The sequence below is a fragment of the Arvicanthis niloticus genome, chromosome 23 (assembly GCF_011762505.2).
Source record: "Arvicanthis niloticus isolate mArvNil1 chromosome 23, mArvNil1.pat.X, whole genome shotgun sequence".
Lineage (NCBI taxonomy): Eukaryota > Metazoa > Chordata > Mammalia > Rodentia > Muridae > Arvicanthis > Arvicanthis niloticus.
In genome coordinates this window covers 17,582,990-17,599,418 of record NC_133430.1, presented here as the reverse complement: position 1 = coordinate 17,599,418, position 16,429 = coordinate 17,582,990, and the positions used below count along the sequence as shown (strand labels likewise).

The 16,429-nt window shown below is 37.5% G+C and overlaps 1 protein-coding gene and 1 non-coding gene across 3 annotated transcripts in view; one reads left to right on the top strand and one right to left on the bottom strand.

Moving 5' to 3' along the window:
• Rps6ka5 (ribosomal protein S6 kinase A5) overlaps positions 1-16,429 on the bottom strand; it is a 164,016-nt gene that overhangs the window by 61,627 nt on the left and 85,960 nt on the right. For both annotated transcript variants that reach the window (XM_076921407.1, XM_076921408.1), the window contains 2 exons: positions 6,080-6,195; positions 2,478-2,585 (listed from right to left, as the gene is read on the bottom strand). In XM_076921407.1, coding sequence (XP_076777522.1) covers positions 2,478-2,585; positions 6,080-6,195 — 224 coding nt within the window. The remainder of the gene's footprint in view (positions 1-2,477; positions 2,586-6,079; positions 6,196-16,429) is intronic.
• On the top strand, positions 11,112-11,230 carry LOC143437175 (5S ribosomal RNA). The gene has a single exon (XR_013106791.1). It is a non-coding gene; the product is annotated as a 5S ribosomal RNA (ribosomal RNA).

The following is a 16,429-nucleotide window of genomic DNA, read 5'->3' as shown; positions in this document are numbered from 1 at the left end:
GGAGGAATAGGATGAGGAATTGTGGGAGGGTGGACTGGGAGGGGGCAAAAACTGGACTGTAAAAAAATAAAAGTCATAAAAAATTAAAAATAAAATTAAAAATGTATATGCAATAAGAAAAATGATATCTTGAATAAGACATAATTCTAATTGGGGGATTTATTTAGGTTTTATATAGTGTGTGTGTGTGTGTGTGTGTGTGTGCGCGCGCGTGCACATAAGAGATTGAGACATACAGACAGAGCTTGAATATAATTCTATGAGATATTTTAAATGATTTTCTGCAGGAAGAGAAGTTGATACACACTGATCTATCAGAAAGCTAGAGTTATCACTCTTTCAGCTGCTCATGTGGATAACCTGTGATTGTTTGATATCACCTTCATTACCCGTTCTAAGTTTATATATAACCACTAAACAATCATTCTTTTATATTTATTCACAAGTATGTATTTTATAGTAAATATATGTCATTCCCTTAATGCAGAAAAAAAAAAAATCATGCCGCCCAATGGCTTGTCCAGAACCCCTGGGCTGGCTGCTAGGAGGTTTAAAGGTTACTAGACCCTATATTGTAAGTTTTGATGAGAAGAACATGAAAGGTAGTTGATCCACCCTCATGCCTCTGTTCATTGTGCTAGCATGCCATTCAAGCAAGCATTTTATACTTACTTCTCTGTGATCTCGGGCTACTCTAAAATACCCATTGGGTGCTGGTACAAGGAAAAAAGTGAATTAAAAAAAAAAAAAAAAAGAGGTCTCTAGTGATCCAGCTTTCTTGCTAGTACAGTAAAGGACTGGTAAGAAATTCATCTCCAAAAACACCACAAGGACATAGCCTTCTCCTACTATAAGTTTGTAATCTTTGTAACATGCTACCCCCCTAGATTTACTCTATTTGTGGCCATTTTAATTCCTTTGGCAGTTGTATCATCTGTGGCCACTGACTTCCTGGGCAACAATGCCAAAGGGTGACCTTCTATCAGCAGTAAAGACTTGTTCAAGCATCAGCTTGCTTTCAGTGATGACCCTGGCAAATGTGTGATGGAGCTTTCTGCTGCTTTACAATAAGAAGCTATGTTGTAATAATAATCTATCTGTCTTTTCTATACCTAACATCCATTTGCCCATCATACTAGGTCTTTGCACACACTAGACAAGCGCTCTACCACAGAGCTACATCTTTAGTCCCTTTCATTTTTTTCTTTGAAACTAAGCTCAACAGTAAGTTGCCTGGGCTGCACTTGTGGGGGGTTAGTGGCTATGACTCTTTTAAAATTTAAAACTCTGTCTTTTCCTAAGTTTCTGCAACAAGCCCTTTGAATATTTATAGTTACTTTCAGATTTAGTTCACCACAATACTATACTGCTAGCTTACAATCCTCACACCATGAAGTGTCTTGAGTTCACTGTGACACTAATGGAGCTACCCTTTCATTATTTTTTAAATCTTGTGTGTCTGTCTGTGTGTGTATATGTCTGTGTGTGTATATGTCTGTGTATGTATGTCTGTGTGTCTGTATCTCTCTGTCTCCTCTCTCTCTCTGTCTCTGTCTCTGTCTCTGTCTCTGTCTCTCTCTCTCTCTCTCTCTCTCTCTCTCTCTCTCTCTCTCTCTCTCTCTCTCTCTGTGTGTGTGTGTGTGTGTGTAAGTCATAGGACAATGTGAGGAAGTTGACTCCTTCCACTCTGTGAGTCCTGGGGCTCAAACTCAGGTTTGGTAGCTGGTACCTCTATTCATAAGGACCTTGCTGGAACATTTCCCTATTTTTCATTAACTTCTATTCATTGCTTTAAATGTTAACAGGTCTTCCTTCTGTTTCCTCAAGTTTGATACAGTGGTCATTCCCACACAATATTCTTCAATGAGCCATTCACATGAGCACTGCTGTGCAGCTTCTGCAGTAGCCTGACTTTCTGCTCCAGAAATAAACATAAATGCTTCCTCTTTTTCTTATCATTGTACTACACGAGGATCTGCAGCCCCTGCTGAGACTCCCAATGGATTTTTACACCACACCACAAAGAATATGTCAACATTAAAATAAAAATAAACTGAGTAATTAATGTGCACAGGCTTGGCTGAAAGTATCAGAAGTATCCTCAAGAACCTGTTCTGGTGCATGAGGCTGTGTATGTCTGACCTTAGTATCCTCTCTGGGTCAGGGGCCTGCACTAGGGAACCTGGCATTCATGCAAAAGATGGGCCACGATTGACAGAGACTCTTGTCCCTGCGGGACACTGAATAAACTATGTTGTATGCCTGTGCTTTGACTGTGATACATCACAGCATGACAGGTATGATGTCTTTCATTTGTGACATTAAGTTGGCACTCAAGCAGTTTCAGATTTGAATAAGCCTTCACAAAAACCTTGTAAATCAAGTAACCCATACAGTACTACTGTCCTATTAAATGTTTATTGGTAATGAATCTTTCATCCTTGTTTACAAACTTCAAATTAAAATATAATACTCACTTCATCAGCCACAAACTCCTTACTCAGACCAAAATCTGTCAGCACCACATGGCCATTAGAATCAAGTAGAATATTTTCAAGCTTAATGTCACGGTATATAATCCCCAACTGTAAAAAGAAAACAAAACAAAATGCATTTTAAGATATTCTCCAAATGAATTAAGACAGCATTTATCTACCTTTAAGGAGGTTCCTCTTCAGGATTCTGTGGCTCTTAGCAATTCTGAGAGCAAATGCTCCATCTTGGGGCTCAGGTGCTGGCTTTCCCCAAGCTCTCCAACTGTATCTTAGTCCTCTCTGTGATGAGGGTCTATCCCTGGGACCAGCTTCTTCAGCATCTCGTTGTTGACTATTGACTTTTTCTGTCTCTCTTCTTATTTCACACTCATCCCAAATCATCTTCGTGGGCATTCTTGGACAATTCTTGTCCACAGCTCTGCAATGGCTTTAGCAAACCTTCCTAAAGAGCCATACCCTATGCTAATCATTTCTTTGTTTCCAAACAGTGTGCTTACCTGTACATATATTTCTTAGGGATTTACTATTTATCCTATTACATTTGCACTGTCTGCTTTTTCAGATTTTATACACTTATCTGGTATCCTGTATAATGCAGTGTATTAGACAGGCAATCAATAAAGGCTTTTTGACAGTAAGCTTTAAACATAAAGGTTAAAGAACACAGGTTAATTCTGATGTTTAGTTATAAATCAGCAAAACAAATCATTAAATAACACTTACATAGTCAGTCATGCACTGCTTTATGACAAGGGAATGTCCTGGAAAATATGCTGTTAGGTGATTTTGACTGTGAAAGCATCATGGAGAGTACTTACACAAACCTTGATAGTGTAGTGAAAAATATCCTATTCCTCCTGAGGCCACAGAGAATAAAACAAGTGGGCAAATCAAGAAGGACCACAGAGTAAACATGAGATATACAAAGCTGCTGCCAGTGTACACAGCAGACTGTCTTACAGTGAGCCCTCTAAGATGATGGTTAAATATGTACTAAATACATAAATCACAAGCATGGTCAGCTATTGACCATTACTGGGTTCTACTCTGCTGCCCATAATGACATACATGTGCTGCGTTATTATATGAATGGGACCACAGCAGGTTTATTTACACCAGCCTCACGTAAACAGGGATGGAATCAAATACAGCATTTTGACAGCTACAAACCCACTAACTGACAGAAAATTTTAAGTTCCATTACAATCCTATGGGGATCCCAGTCAAATGTCTGGCCCATCACTGAGTAACAATGTTATACAGTTCAAGACTGTAAGCCTCTGCTTTGTTTCTCATGTAAGAAGCATACTAAACGTTTCAATTGTAAAATGTAACTAAGACGTGACTGACTGATCCACTTTGATTTTCTACTTCATGTTGTCAGTTATATCTGCATGGATTAAATGTTTTGTTACTTTGAAATATTGCTTTCCTCAGTATTAAATACAGGAAAACACAGATTTCTAATAATCTCTCAAAACTGAAATCAAAACTATACCCTCCTCATCAAAACTCAAAAAAACAATCCTTCTCAAGCAAAAACAAGAACAAAAATCAGCAGGAAATTTTCCTATGAGAGCTAACGTGGTTTCTGAGAAAAACAGAAAGGAAAACACAAGCATGCACTGAACAGACACTGGACTCGAAGCATTACATACATCTAACCAGCAGCACAGCATATCTCAACCTCTTTGGAAAGGATTTTTAGAAACAACTTATGTAGCCTACCTGATTTCATCACTTCCAAATAAATGTGTACCTTCTGTCTTCCTATAAGGCTTGGTACTTGCATCTCTATCAAGCTTAGCATGGCTGGCTTTGCGTTTGCGTGTCATTTTAGGGTAAGACAGCCTAAAACTTGTTTGCTATGCTGCTTTCGTTGCATATCGATCACATTTATTCCCAGTTCCATTATGTTATAGACATCCATGTTTTTATTATTATTTAGTAATAGTGAGTGGTATGAAATCTTCCTTAGTGAATAAAATGAATCAATTAAAGTATATAATTTATACACTGTTTTCCAGCTTACCTGTTTGGCTTTGTGATTTGCTTATGGTGAGTTTTATTGTCATTTTTATATTATAAGACATTATACCTAATTATAAGCTACAAAAGTCTTTGAAGCTTACTCTGAGTAGTAATATTTCTGATATAAAGATGTTTAAACTAAATCATATCACCCCAAAATAAGCACAGCCATGAAGCTTGTCACCACAGTAAAATTCTATCAAAAGAAGCACAGAACGGGTCATTTACTGCCCCTGCTGTCCTTCCTCCCCACTGCCAGGTCCTTTTTCTCCTTGCTTCTCACACAATTTTACTCATTCTTCATTTGAGACAGGATCTGACTTCATAAAACCAGGATGACCCAAACTCACAATCTTCATCCCTGAAGCTCCCAGGTGCTAGAATTTTCTACAGATTATGATTCTGTCTCCCTCTACCTGTCTAGTCTTGTTTCTCTTCTGAGTTGGATCAGACATTGCTGGACTCCTGCCTTTTTTAAAAAGTACCTTTCAGAATCTTTTCTCAGTCTCTCCCATCTATTATCTGGATCTTTGACTCAGTTTTGATCAAAACTCCCTGCACCTTCAAGACGTCTTCCCTGCTGTTCTCCTTTGTTACCTCTGCTTTCTATGCTACAAATCTATACTTTCATCTGTTCACGTTAACTAAGGGAAGGATGACAGACATGACAAAGAGTGGCTTTAGGATATATCTGAACTGTTGAAATTTAGTGTCTCAAATCATATTGTTCCTTTATGAACTTGTATACCTTTGATATAAATTACTTTAGCATTTTCCATTTCTGAAGAAAACAATACGCCCTGAGGCAACACAGAAACCATCTACTTCTCCAATTAACTTAAGACAAAATTTCATGGACCAAAAGGTTAAGAGTATCATAGAGTTTAAACAGATTGTACAGAGTTCCAAGAGATCAAAGACATTGTAAAAGTCTCAGGAGCTGAGCTCACATCACATGGAGGCAATGAGGAGGAGCAGGGCAGGGCAGGTGCAGAGCAAGTTACCATGGCGGCAGGGAATCCCTCCAAATCAGCAGCAAGACCAGGGAGCGCCTTCTGAGTACAGACAGATGGCACGGAGCCATGGAGCAAGTCACAATTAAGGAAATACATTGTACAGCTTGGGCTTCATTTTAAAAAACAAAGACTTTTTTTTCCCCTGATAAAAGTACTGAATTTTTTTCATAAAGACACATGATAAGAAAAAAAACTCAAGTTCTTTTGTTTGTTTTGCTATTTTTTTGTTTCAAAACACGATAGACAAGAATTTATTTATTTTCTGTTTATTTATTGAGTTGGGAGTCTCACTTAGTAACTCAGCTTGGCTTCAAATCATGATCTCCCCAGCCCCCAGCCTCCCACGTGCTGAGACTGTAGGCATACCATACCAAGCCCAGCAAAAGGTAAATATGCTTAGACAGGAACTATGAAACTGAGGAAACAGTAACACTCACAAGCCCGAGACAACACATGACAACATCAGCTTGTTCAGCTCCATCGACACCTCTGTTAACAGACTATTCAAAAGCAAACTGCAAAGATGAAGCACCTTACCTTGTGCAGGTGTTCCAGGGCAAGCACGATCTCTCCAACATAGATCTGCACTTCGTGCTCTGTGAAACGCTCTCTTTGAGAAAGATGAGTAAAAAGTTCTCCACCATTTATATAATCTAAAAATGAAATATATTTTTCTTTCTTTGACTTGCATTCATAAATGAAAGGAAATAACTCCTTTTAATCACTCTGGGCTAACCATTAGTTTATTTTTGCATAACTCTCAGTATATGACAGTTTCAAAGAAAGTATTATTAGTTTCATATTGTCACATAATTTCCTAAAACAATGATCATCCTAACCTAACCAAATTAATGTGCAAGGAGTACTGCCATTAAAACTATGGCATAAAATCCACATAGATTTAAGAATACTTTTCCAAGTCCTCTGCCACCAGTGTGCAACTTATTGTAAAGTGTCAAATATCAGCCACATGACAACTAACCCCTCCCCTGAAAAACCCCACACAGATCCCCAAAAGAACACAAGCAAAATCCTATCTTGCTCCATGCAGTGGCTGCCAATCATTAGTGCTAAGACCTGTAGATGGATTCCCTATTCCCAATTGTCTACGCACATTTGAAAGAATGTCTTGTTAGACAGCAGGTAGCGGTCTCACAGCTCCATATGGCTAAAAAGAAACATGGGGCAAAGAAGCACACATAGGTGCCTCAGTCTTCAACCCCAGAGTCCATTTCTCCTCAATCTGCCTTATTTATCACAAGGGAAATGGTAGAAAAGGAGGCAATGTGGCTAAGGTTAAGAAGGAAGGGTGCCACACTGAAGGAAAAGAAAGAAACACTGATATTACTTGAAAAACTGAAGTGGATGAATTTAGGTAACAATGGACTATTATTATAAAGTGTTTAAAATCATGCAAGAAAATAATCTTCCTTAAAGAAAAAACTGATCTCTAATTCCATCAGAGACTAACCACAAAGAACATTCCCTTTCTAAGGCTTCTGTACTTTACTAAGTTGTTTTTAATGTAGATGAACACAAAATTAATTTTAAAGGAATATAACATTCCTACAAATGAACAATGATTTTTCTATTTTAAGTAGTTATTTACTTAAGCCTAAATTTTCATCGTCATGACACAGAAATATATACCTACATATGGAAGGGTAAATTCTCACATAGTCTCAAATGTTCAATTCAGTCACTTTATCTTCTGTGGTCAAGTTCAACAGAGCCAACCTCTTCCTCATGACATCACCATATTGTTAAAGACTTTGTTACCAATGTACTTATCTTCCTGTGTTCCCAGTCTTGGCTGTACTCCTTTCTCTGTTACATTGCAGTTTTAAGCATCAAGACCAATACAGCCACCACACTATGTCATGACAAATGCCTGCATGCAGCACTCAATAGATACTTTTTTAATTTAAGAAAAATTATTTTTACTGCTGTTTTGTATATATATCTTTGTTTTCTGTTATTTTTAGTCAGCATACAAGATAGTGGGTTTCATTCTGACATCTTTCTATATATCATGAACTTTGTTCATATTCCTTACCTCATTATGTTCTCTTATCATACAATTACCAACCTCCAATGATGGTTCCCCTCTGAAAACAATTATTAAAACCAAAGGACAGTCCAGTGTAAAGCAAAACCAAACACCTCTAACATATTCCTGTCTCAGAGTCAATGTGACACATTCAGAGGAATGAGAGATTTGTAACTGAGAGATAAATAGACAAACCAAGGCAGCCCAAGGAATTCTACAGCAGAAGCTATGGTAAGTGCTGTAGTCAGAAGCAGACACAGTAGGAGACTCTTTAGAAGCTGAGCAGTTACCTCCACTTGTCTTGGTTCTGTAGGGCATGTAGCACATCTCATTATAGTTTCAGCTGTCATTTCCTGAACATGTAGTGTTCTTTAGTGTGTTTAAAGGACCCACTGCACATCTCTACATGTTTTGCTGTGAAGCACACATGAAAGTAACTTTCACTGACTGCTTTGTTTTTGAGATACTTAACACACCATGAATTTACTCACTTCAAGGTGGGTACAAAAGTCAATGATTTTGTTTTTTTATTCAGAGTTGTATAGCTTCTAATCAATTTAATCACCCCCAAGCCCCAGAAATTCTAGTTTATCTACTTTTTGTTACTTCAGCTTCTGATGCCATGTATAAGAAATTATTACAAGATTCAATGCCACAAATATTTGCCATTGTTTTTGTCTAAGACTTTTACAGCAATTATAGTCTCTTAAGATTCTTACCTTTAGTCTTTAATCCATTTAGTTTAGAGTTCACTTTTGTTTATGTTATGAGGTATGGCCCAATTTCATATTTTATCATATAGCTATCCAGAAAAAACTGAACTCAAATTTCATCAGAGACTAACCATAAAGAACATTCCCTTTCTAAGGCTTCTGTATTATACTAAGATGTTTTTTAATATAGATGAACACAACGTTAATTATAAAGGAATACAACATTCCTACAAATGAACAATGGATTTTTCTATTTTAAGTAGTTATTTACTTAAGCCTGAATTTCCATCGTCACGGCACAGAAATATACATCTACATATAAAAAGACAAATTCTCACAGTCTCAAATGTTCAATTGAGTCACTTCATCTTCTGTACTCAAGTTCAACAGAGCCAACCTCTTCCTTATGGCATCACCATATCATTAAGGACTTTGTTACTAATGTACTTATCTTCCTGTGTTGAACAGGAACCATTTGTTGAACAACTGTTCTTCCTTGTCACCCTTGCTGAAAATCCAGTTGATGTAAATGTAAGAATTTCTGCACTCTAGGACCACATCAATCCCAGGTCTATCCTTACACTGGAGTCCTATGTTCACAGTTAGAGCAGTGCTGCTGGCTTTTTGCTGCTGCTGCTGCTGCTGCTGTTATTGTTTGGTGGTTGTTTGGTTTTGTTCTAGTTTGCTTATTTTGTTTGATTTGGCTTTTTATTTGGGGTAAAGTCTCACTACTGTCCAGGCCAGCCTTCAACCCCTAGACTCAAGCACTTCTTCGTCTTTCAAGCAACAGGTGCACAGGCATGGACTTGGCTTACAATATATTTTGAAGTTATAAAGTGAGTTTTCTATTTTGGTTCTTTTTTTAAAAAAAAATTATAGTTCTCCTCAGCTCCCTAAGTTTCCACCTGAATTCTGGGATCATCTTGTTAATTCTATAAAAAATGACCTGAAGTTTTGAGAAGAGATGAATACTAAGTCTGATATTCAATTTAGAAATATTGTCACCCCTAACATTTCATAAAGATGTCATGTTTTCTCACATAGATCACTTTCATCCTTGGAACAACGTGTGAAGTTGTACACTTCTTTATTACCAAATGCTTTACAGTATTTATTTTAAACTAAATGGAACTGTAAGAATATCAAAGCTTAGGGGCTGGAGAGAGATGGCTCAGTGGTTAAGGGCACTTAACTGGCTGCTCTTCCAGGGGTCCTGAGTTCAATTTCTAGCAACTACACAGTGACTCACAACCATTTGTAATGAGACCTGATGCCCTCTTCTGGTATGTCTGAAGACAGCCACAGTGTATTCACATACATATATACATAAGTGTGTGTGTATACAAATATATATAAAATATGTATACTATATATCTTTTAAAAAGAAAAAGGAAGAATATCAAAACTTAGTTGTATGCTGCTCTATTTTATAAAACTCTGCTTAACTTTATTGATCCTAATGGATTTCATGGATTCCTTAGGGCTCTATCCAATCATGTTATCTTAAGTTTTTCTTTCTACTTTGTAATCTATAGGCCTTTTGTGACCTTTCGAAGCCTACACTGCTGAATGAAGTGTAAGCATGGATATTCATCCCACGTTCGATTTCAGGAGGGAAGCATTTGGTCTTTCATTACTACATGCTATGTTCCCTGTGCTTTGCTTTGTTTTCATATATGCTTTCATCCCATTGAAAAGAAGTGATTCTTTGCCTGTTTTAGTCAGTGTTTTCCATCATAAATGAATGCTGAATTTCAACAATGCTTTTTCTGTGTTTACTAAGATCATACAGTTCTTTCTCTACTGACATGGTAAGCTGAGTCTAGGCTTTTAAGACAGTCTTATAGTACTAGAACTAATCCTGCTTGGTCATGCTATATAACCCTTCATACTTATTCCTGAATTGTTTGGTAGAATTGTTGAATAACTTTGTACTTTATTCATAAGAGATGTTCATGTTTTCTTGTGATGTTTTTGTCTGGCTTATACACTAAGATAATAGTGGCCTCAGTGGTCAAGTTGGGAAGTGTTTTCTATTTTGTACAATTTTATGAAAAATTTGGTATTAAGTTTTCTTTAAATGTTTAGTTACATTCACCCATGAAGATACGTGGACCTTGAATTCTCTTAGTATACCTCCACTTCCTTGAGATCTTCACCCATAGTAATAATAGAAAGTGTTTCTTCTTGAGGCAATTCAAGTACTCTGAATCACTCTGGGGAGTCTTTACTTCCTCCCTAATTTGTTTGCATGCTTTTTTAGCACAAGGTATCATTAAATTGCCTGGGCTAACCTCAACCTCACAATCCTCCTGCCTCAGCTTCCTGAGTATTGGGATTATAGCTATGGGCACTATCCTTGGCTGGGTATTTAAGTTACCATAACACCCAGTAAACTGTATGTTTTTACTTAGTTGAATTACCTTGTGATTCATTTTAATTCATATCCTCTATATCACTCCTGATTTTACAGATTTATGCCTTAAAAGAAAAAAATGCTTGGTTTAATTAAAAGCCTATTAATTAGTTTTTCTTTTCAAAGACTACTTTTGCTTTCATTGATATTTCTGTTATTTGCAAGGTCTCTGTTGACTTTTCTGGTGTTTATTGTTTACCTCTCTTCTCTTTGCTCCGAGTTAGTTTGCTCTTCCTTCTGCAGTGGGTAAATGCAGAGAGCTGAGTTACTGACTACTTTACTTCTCTTCAACTTGGGCAATTACAGTAGACATGAGTAAGCAGGACCTTAGCAGTGCCTCAAAGGTTTAAGACTTCTGTTTACATTCTCTCATTAAATTATTTTCTGGTTGTCTATGGCCATACCACCCTGAATGCGCCCGATCTCGTCTGATCTCGGAAGCTAAGCAGGGTCGGGCCTGGTTAGTACTTGGATGGGAGACCGCCTGGGAATACCGGGTGCTGTAGGCTTTAAAAAAAAAAAAAAAAAAATTATTTTCTGGTTGTTCGTCTTTGACACATTTTCTTTTTCAATTTGGGGATGTATTGTTGAATTTGCATCTGTAAGGACAACACATTTCTATTTGTCATTGATTTCTACTTTTATTACCCTGCACTCAGAGAACACATTTCTTAATGTTTTACACTACTTAAATTTATTGAGGTTTTTATGGTGTGGAATATGGCCCACTTTAATGTTCCATATGTACTTTGTTATTGTTCCAAAATACTCTGTACTTTGTTGTTACTGGCGCTGTTTAAGAGAACTCTGTACAAGCCTATTATAGGTGTAGGTAAAGTGTTGATTTTTATTTCCTTTTCGATATTTTTCTAGGTATGTTTACAATTATTGGAGTAAAATAGTATTATTGCATTGTCTATTTCTCCTTCCATTTCTTTCAGTTTTTCTTTATGTATTTGGTATGTATGTTTATCTATAATCATTACATCTTGCTAATGGGTTTGGCCCTTTAGACACTGTGAAATGTCCCATCTAATATCTAGTAATATTTTGTTCTGTTTTTATGACCATTTTGTCTGAGATGTGTTTAACTATCTGTCAGGTCCCAAAGAAACCCAGAACACATGGCTAACTGAGCTGGCCTCTAGGCTCTCTCGGCAAGTATCTGTTTCAGAGTCATCCTGGCTGGCATACCCCACCCATTACCCTGCACCTCTCCAAGTCAGGGTCCTTGCTTCCCCTTTCCCAGCTTCTCATTCCTATACAACCCTAACATTTTAACCATGAACTTTTCTTGATTTGGTTCGTCCCCTTCCTCCTCTTAGTCCTTGGCTGCTCTCTGATTCTTCTTTTGTCTTTCTTCTCTTCCTCTCTTGCTGCCTACCACACTATAGCCAGGTTCAGTCTACTCTCTCTCTCTGCTCTGGACTCTTCCAGATGCCTCTGGCTCTCCCTCATGTCTACAATACAATCCTTCTCCTCACCCACACCTTGGAGGGGTCATGTCCTCATTTCATTCATCTGGTGTCAAAACTCAAGAGAGAAATACATGAGGCCCTGTCCAAGGAGGCATCCTTCTAATGAAACCAAGCTGCTGACAGCCTAAACTTTTCTGCCTATTGCCTACCCTAGTATACCTTTATAGAAGCATATAAACCCTGATCAAATGTATTTTATTCATCAAACACATATCATTACTTATTTAAAATTTTCTCATTTCCTTTGGGCCTGACATTATCCATCTTTGAGGTTGCTCTCTGCATGATTTTTCATTTTCCTATCTCTCTCCCACTTAGAATATTTATATATTTAAAATTTGTAGTGTATCTCCTTTTAACATCCTGCAGTTCAATTTTTTATCTTTTTTACACAAGTCTGACAAACTCTACTTTTTAGTTAGAATATTTAGCTATTTGTATTTAATGTTGCTATTGATTACAGCTAGATTTGTGTTTGTCATTTTACATATGTTATTTTTTGTTCCTCTTTGTTTTTTATTTCTGTATTGTCATTGGATATATTACATATCCAATATATATTATTTATATATAATTTATATGTATATGTATACATAAACAAATATAAATTTTAAAAGGATTTTTATTTTCTAATGTTCTTTTGCTAGCTTTCTATATAGTGACATAGTAATGTATAAAACATTACTCCTAATCAGTGTTATCCTCACTTCTCTTTTTGTGCTATTAATGTTACACACAGTAAAACTATTCACAGCTGGCGCTCTGGATCTTATGGATTCCACATCTATGAATTCAATAAGCTGCAGACTGAAAATATTTTGGAGGAAGTTTGTGTCTGAACGGAACTTGTAGGCTTTTGTTTTTGTTATTATTCAATAAACAACACAGTATAGCAACTATCTGTACTGTGTAAGCTATTATGAGCAATCTAGAAAAGATTTAGTACATTCAGTAGAATATGTACAATTGCTGGGCGGTGGTGGCGCACGCCTTTAATCCCAGCACTTGGGAGGCAGAGGCAGGCGGATTTCTGAGTTCGAGGACAGCCTGGTCTACGGAGTGAGTTCCAGGACAGCCAGGACTACACAGAGAAACCCTGTCTCGAAAAACCAAAAAAAAAAAAAAAAAGAATACGTACAATTTATATACAATACTATAAACCACTTTGTAAAGTAGACAAGCATTTGCTAGCTCTTGTCTGTAGAGGCTATGTCCCCAAACCTCTGTCCTCAAGGATACTGAGGGCAACTATATTTTCCACATCTAAAATGTTGCTTTATTACCTTACATTTTTTTCTCTGCAAGTACATATTTACAGTTTTCGATATCAGACTTCTTAGTTATTTTTCATTTCCTGTTTTTGTGGGAGATCCAAATTATGAACTGATTTCAATTCCCCTAGTTCACCCTGGCAGGATGTGTTTGTTTTGTCTTCAGCCAGTCTTACATGGTTGCCCAGGCTGTCTTCAGACTCGTGCCTCAGACTTCTAAATGTTGCAATTCTAAGAATAAGCCACATACCCAGCTTAGCTTGTTTTTATTGTTTTGGCTTTTCCCTTATTTAATAGCTTGGCCTGGCAATTTAGTCAAATCTCTTTGATCTGCAATCTAAGACCTCCAGTGTCGCTCCTCAGAGAACAGAGCCCTGGGAATGTGAACAAATTTCCCTGGCTGGCTAGGTTCTCTGCCTCTACTAGTATTACAAACAGCTGTGAGGCTTCACTAACTGCTACTTGACTGCTCAGTTGTTTCCAATAATTCTCTGGGGCACTAACTGTTCCACAGCCTGGTCCAAATAAATTCAGGTTCTTAACTGAGTAGTCCGAGGACAGTGTTTGAGCTCTGTTCCTACCCTAGGAGGACTTTTTAAATTGCCTACCTCCAAAGATTCCACTAACTGCCATAATGTAGTTCCCATACTCCGCATAATCACCACCGAACACATGCTGTGTCTCAAATAGTTGGTTTTGTTAGTGAGTGCCCAAGATTTCTCTGTTCTTATGAACTACCTCTTCTCTTCCTCTGGCAAAAACCAAAACGGAAACCTCCTTAGGATGGTGGCCAGATTCTCTTGAAGTGCCATCCCTGCTTAGCGTCCCTCTAACAGCATGGAACCCCACCCTACAAACAAAGCAGAACTGGGGTGACCAGAGCTCTGCACTTAGCCTGCTGAGCCAGCACAGAGTTTGCACCCTAACAGGACGAGGTGCTAGAAGAAAGGAATCCTTAACTTCTCAGATATTTTATTCTCTATGTCTTCTTTTTACAAAACTGAATTTTCATTGAGTTATTGTTGAGATTAGACTGCTCTAAGTTTCTCCATATTGTTAAAAGCTTTCTTAAGGCTGTGCCTTGCCCTAAGAGTCTCCATTTTACAAGCCTCATTTGACTCCATTTTAAGTGCAAACATGGTAGCAGGAAGACTCTGCACCTTGTCCGGCACCTAAACAAGGAAATGGCTCAGTTGGTCAAGTGCCTGTGCAAGCATGAGGACCTGATTTCAGATCTCAGCACTCAGGTAAAAAGACAGGCAAAGCAGGGCATGCCTCTGACTCCAGCACTGGGAGTAAGGTGGGACTGGGGAGACAGCCAGACACATCCCTGACACTCATTGGTTGGCCAGCCTAGGCAAAAAAATAAAATAAAATAAAATAAAAATAAGGTAGAAAACCAATTGAGGAAAACGCCCGAGGTTGACTGACCTCTGGCTTCCACATGCACATACACGTGAACTGCACATGTACACTAATGTGTGCACACACACAGCCACACACAAATTTTAAAAGTACTATCTACCCAGCATTACTTTCAAAGCACAAAATTAATTTATTCCTAAAAGAGAACAAGTAAGATCCTATAAACTTATCAAAGTAAAACTGGACTATATGAGTGCATGGGCTCATATTAAAAATTCACACCAGGAAAACTAGGCCTGAGAACTTACTACACACAGCAGACTTTGGAAGAGGTGCTGCAATGCTCACATCTGAACCTCATAAAGAGGAACTATCAAAAGCCCTCACCAACCTGTCATCTGACTATTCACTGTACACATCCAGGGACTGAATTCCCAAGTTTCCCTGGGGCTTCAGATGGCCTCTGATGGGCTGAGCCTACTCAAGGCCTAGTCTAGATCTGGTTCTGTGCTTTATCTCTAGAGCCTCCAGGATCTTACACTTTGTCTAGGCAGCTCCACTTTACCCTTGTGGCTAGACCTTGAGCTAAACTGCCAGCAAAGCTCCTGGTGGGGTTTAAGTATCTTACATACCTGTGTATATCTGTATGTATATATCTGCTTCCTAATTTCTCAGGTCGTTCTCTTCCACTCTGATACAACTGCTTTAACCTTAACCCACACAGACAGCTATACAGATTAATCAATTTACTCTGATAGGTAATATGTGGCCTAAAGGTTAACTTAAGATTATAATAAAAGAAACCATTTTTGCGTTAACTAGCTATCAAGGGAAACCAGGGATACTACGTAAATTGCAGCCAACAAAACCAATATAGCATGTGAATTTACAGTTCAATATATTCTGAAAATGTGGAAAGGCATAAACATGCCCACCTATGTTTCTGATATTGCATGCTCAGGATAGCCATTTTTCTAGTTTGTTTTATATTTGCATGAAATTGTAAAATCTGTTTTTCTACAAATACAAAAGGCTTGTTTGAGGTTTTGATGTGGACAACTTTTCATGCATAGCTCAATACGGTGAAAACAGCATTTTAAGAACATTGAGTTGTTAAACATGGTATAGTTCTAAGCATCAAAAAACTTAAAAAAGCATTCTAACCTCTTGAGTAAGTTTATTAGCCAACTATATTATATTTTTAAAAATATACTCTACATTTTTCACTTTATACTTGTTTTACACTTGTATATAGAACAACTGGACCTTGTTGCTTACTTTAAATCAACTGTTAATGCACAGATGACTTATAAGTACAGCATGAAGAATTCTTTTTACAAAACAGCTAAGTCACCAACCAACCAACCAGATGCCTTGTCATTAATAAACACTTTCATACAAGATAATCACTTACATAAGTTTATCATTATAATCTAATCCACAATCCTAAATTTTTTACTGAAGTGTTCCACGAGTATCTTCTATAGTGAAGAGGTTCAACTTGGAATGTATTTTCTCAAATATGCAACAAATCCTCACTCCTTCCTTGGCTTCTATAACCCTGGCACTTGAGGTTCCAGGTGTGGCATTTTGT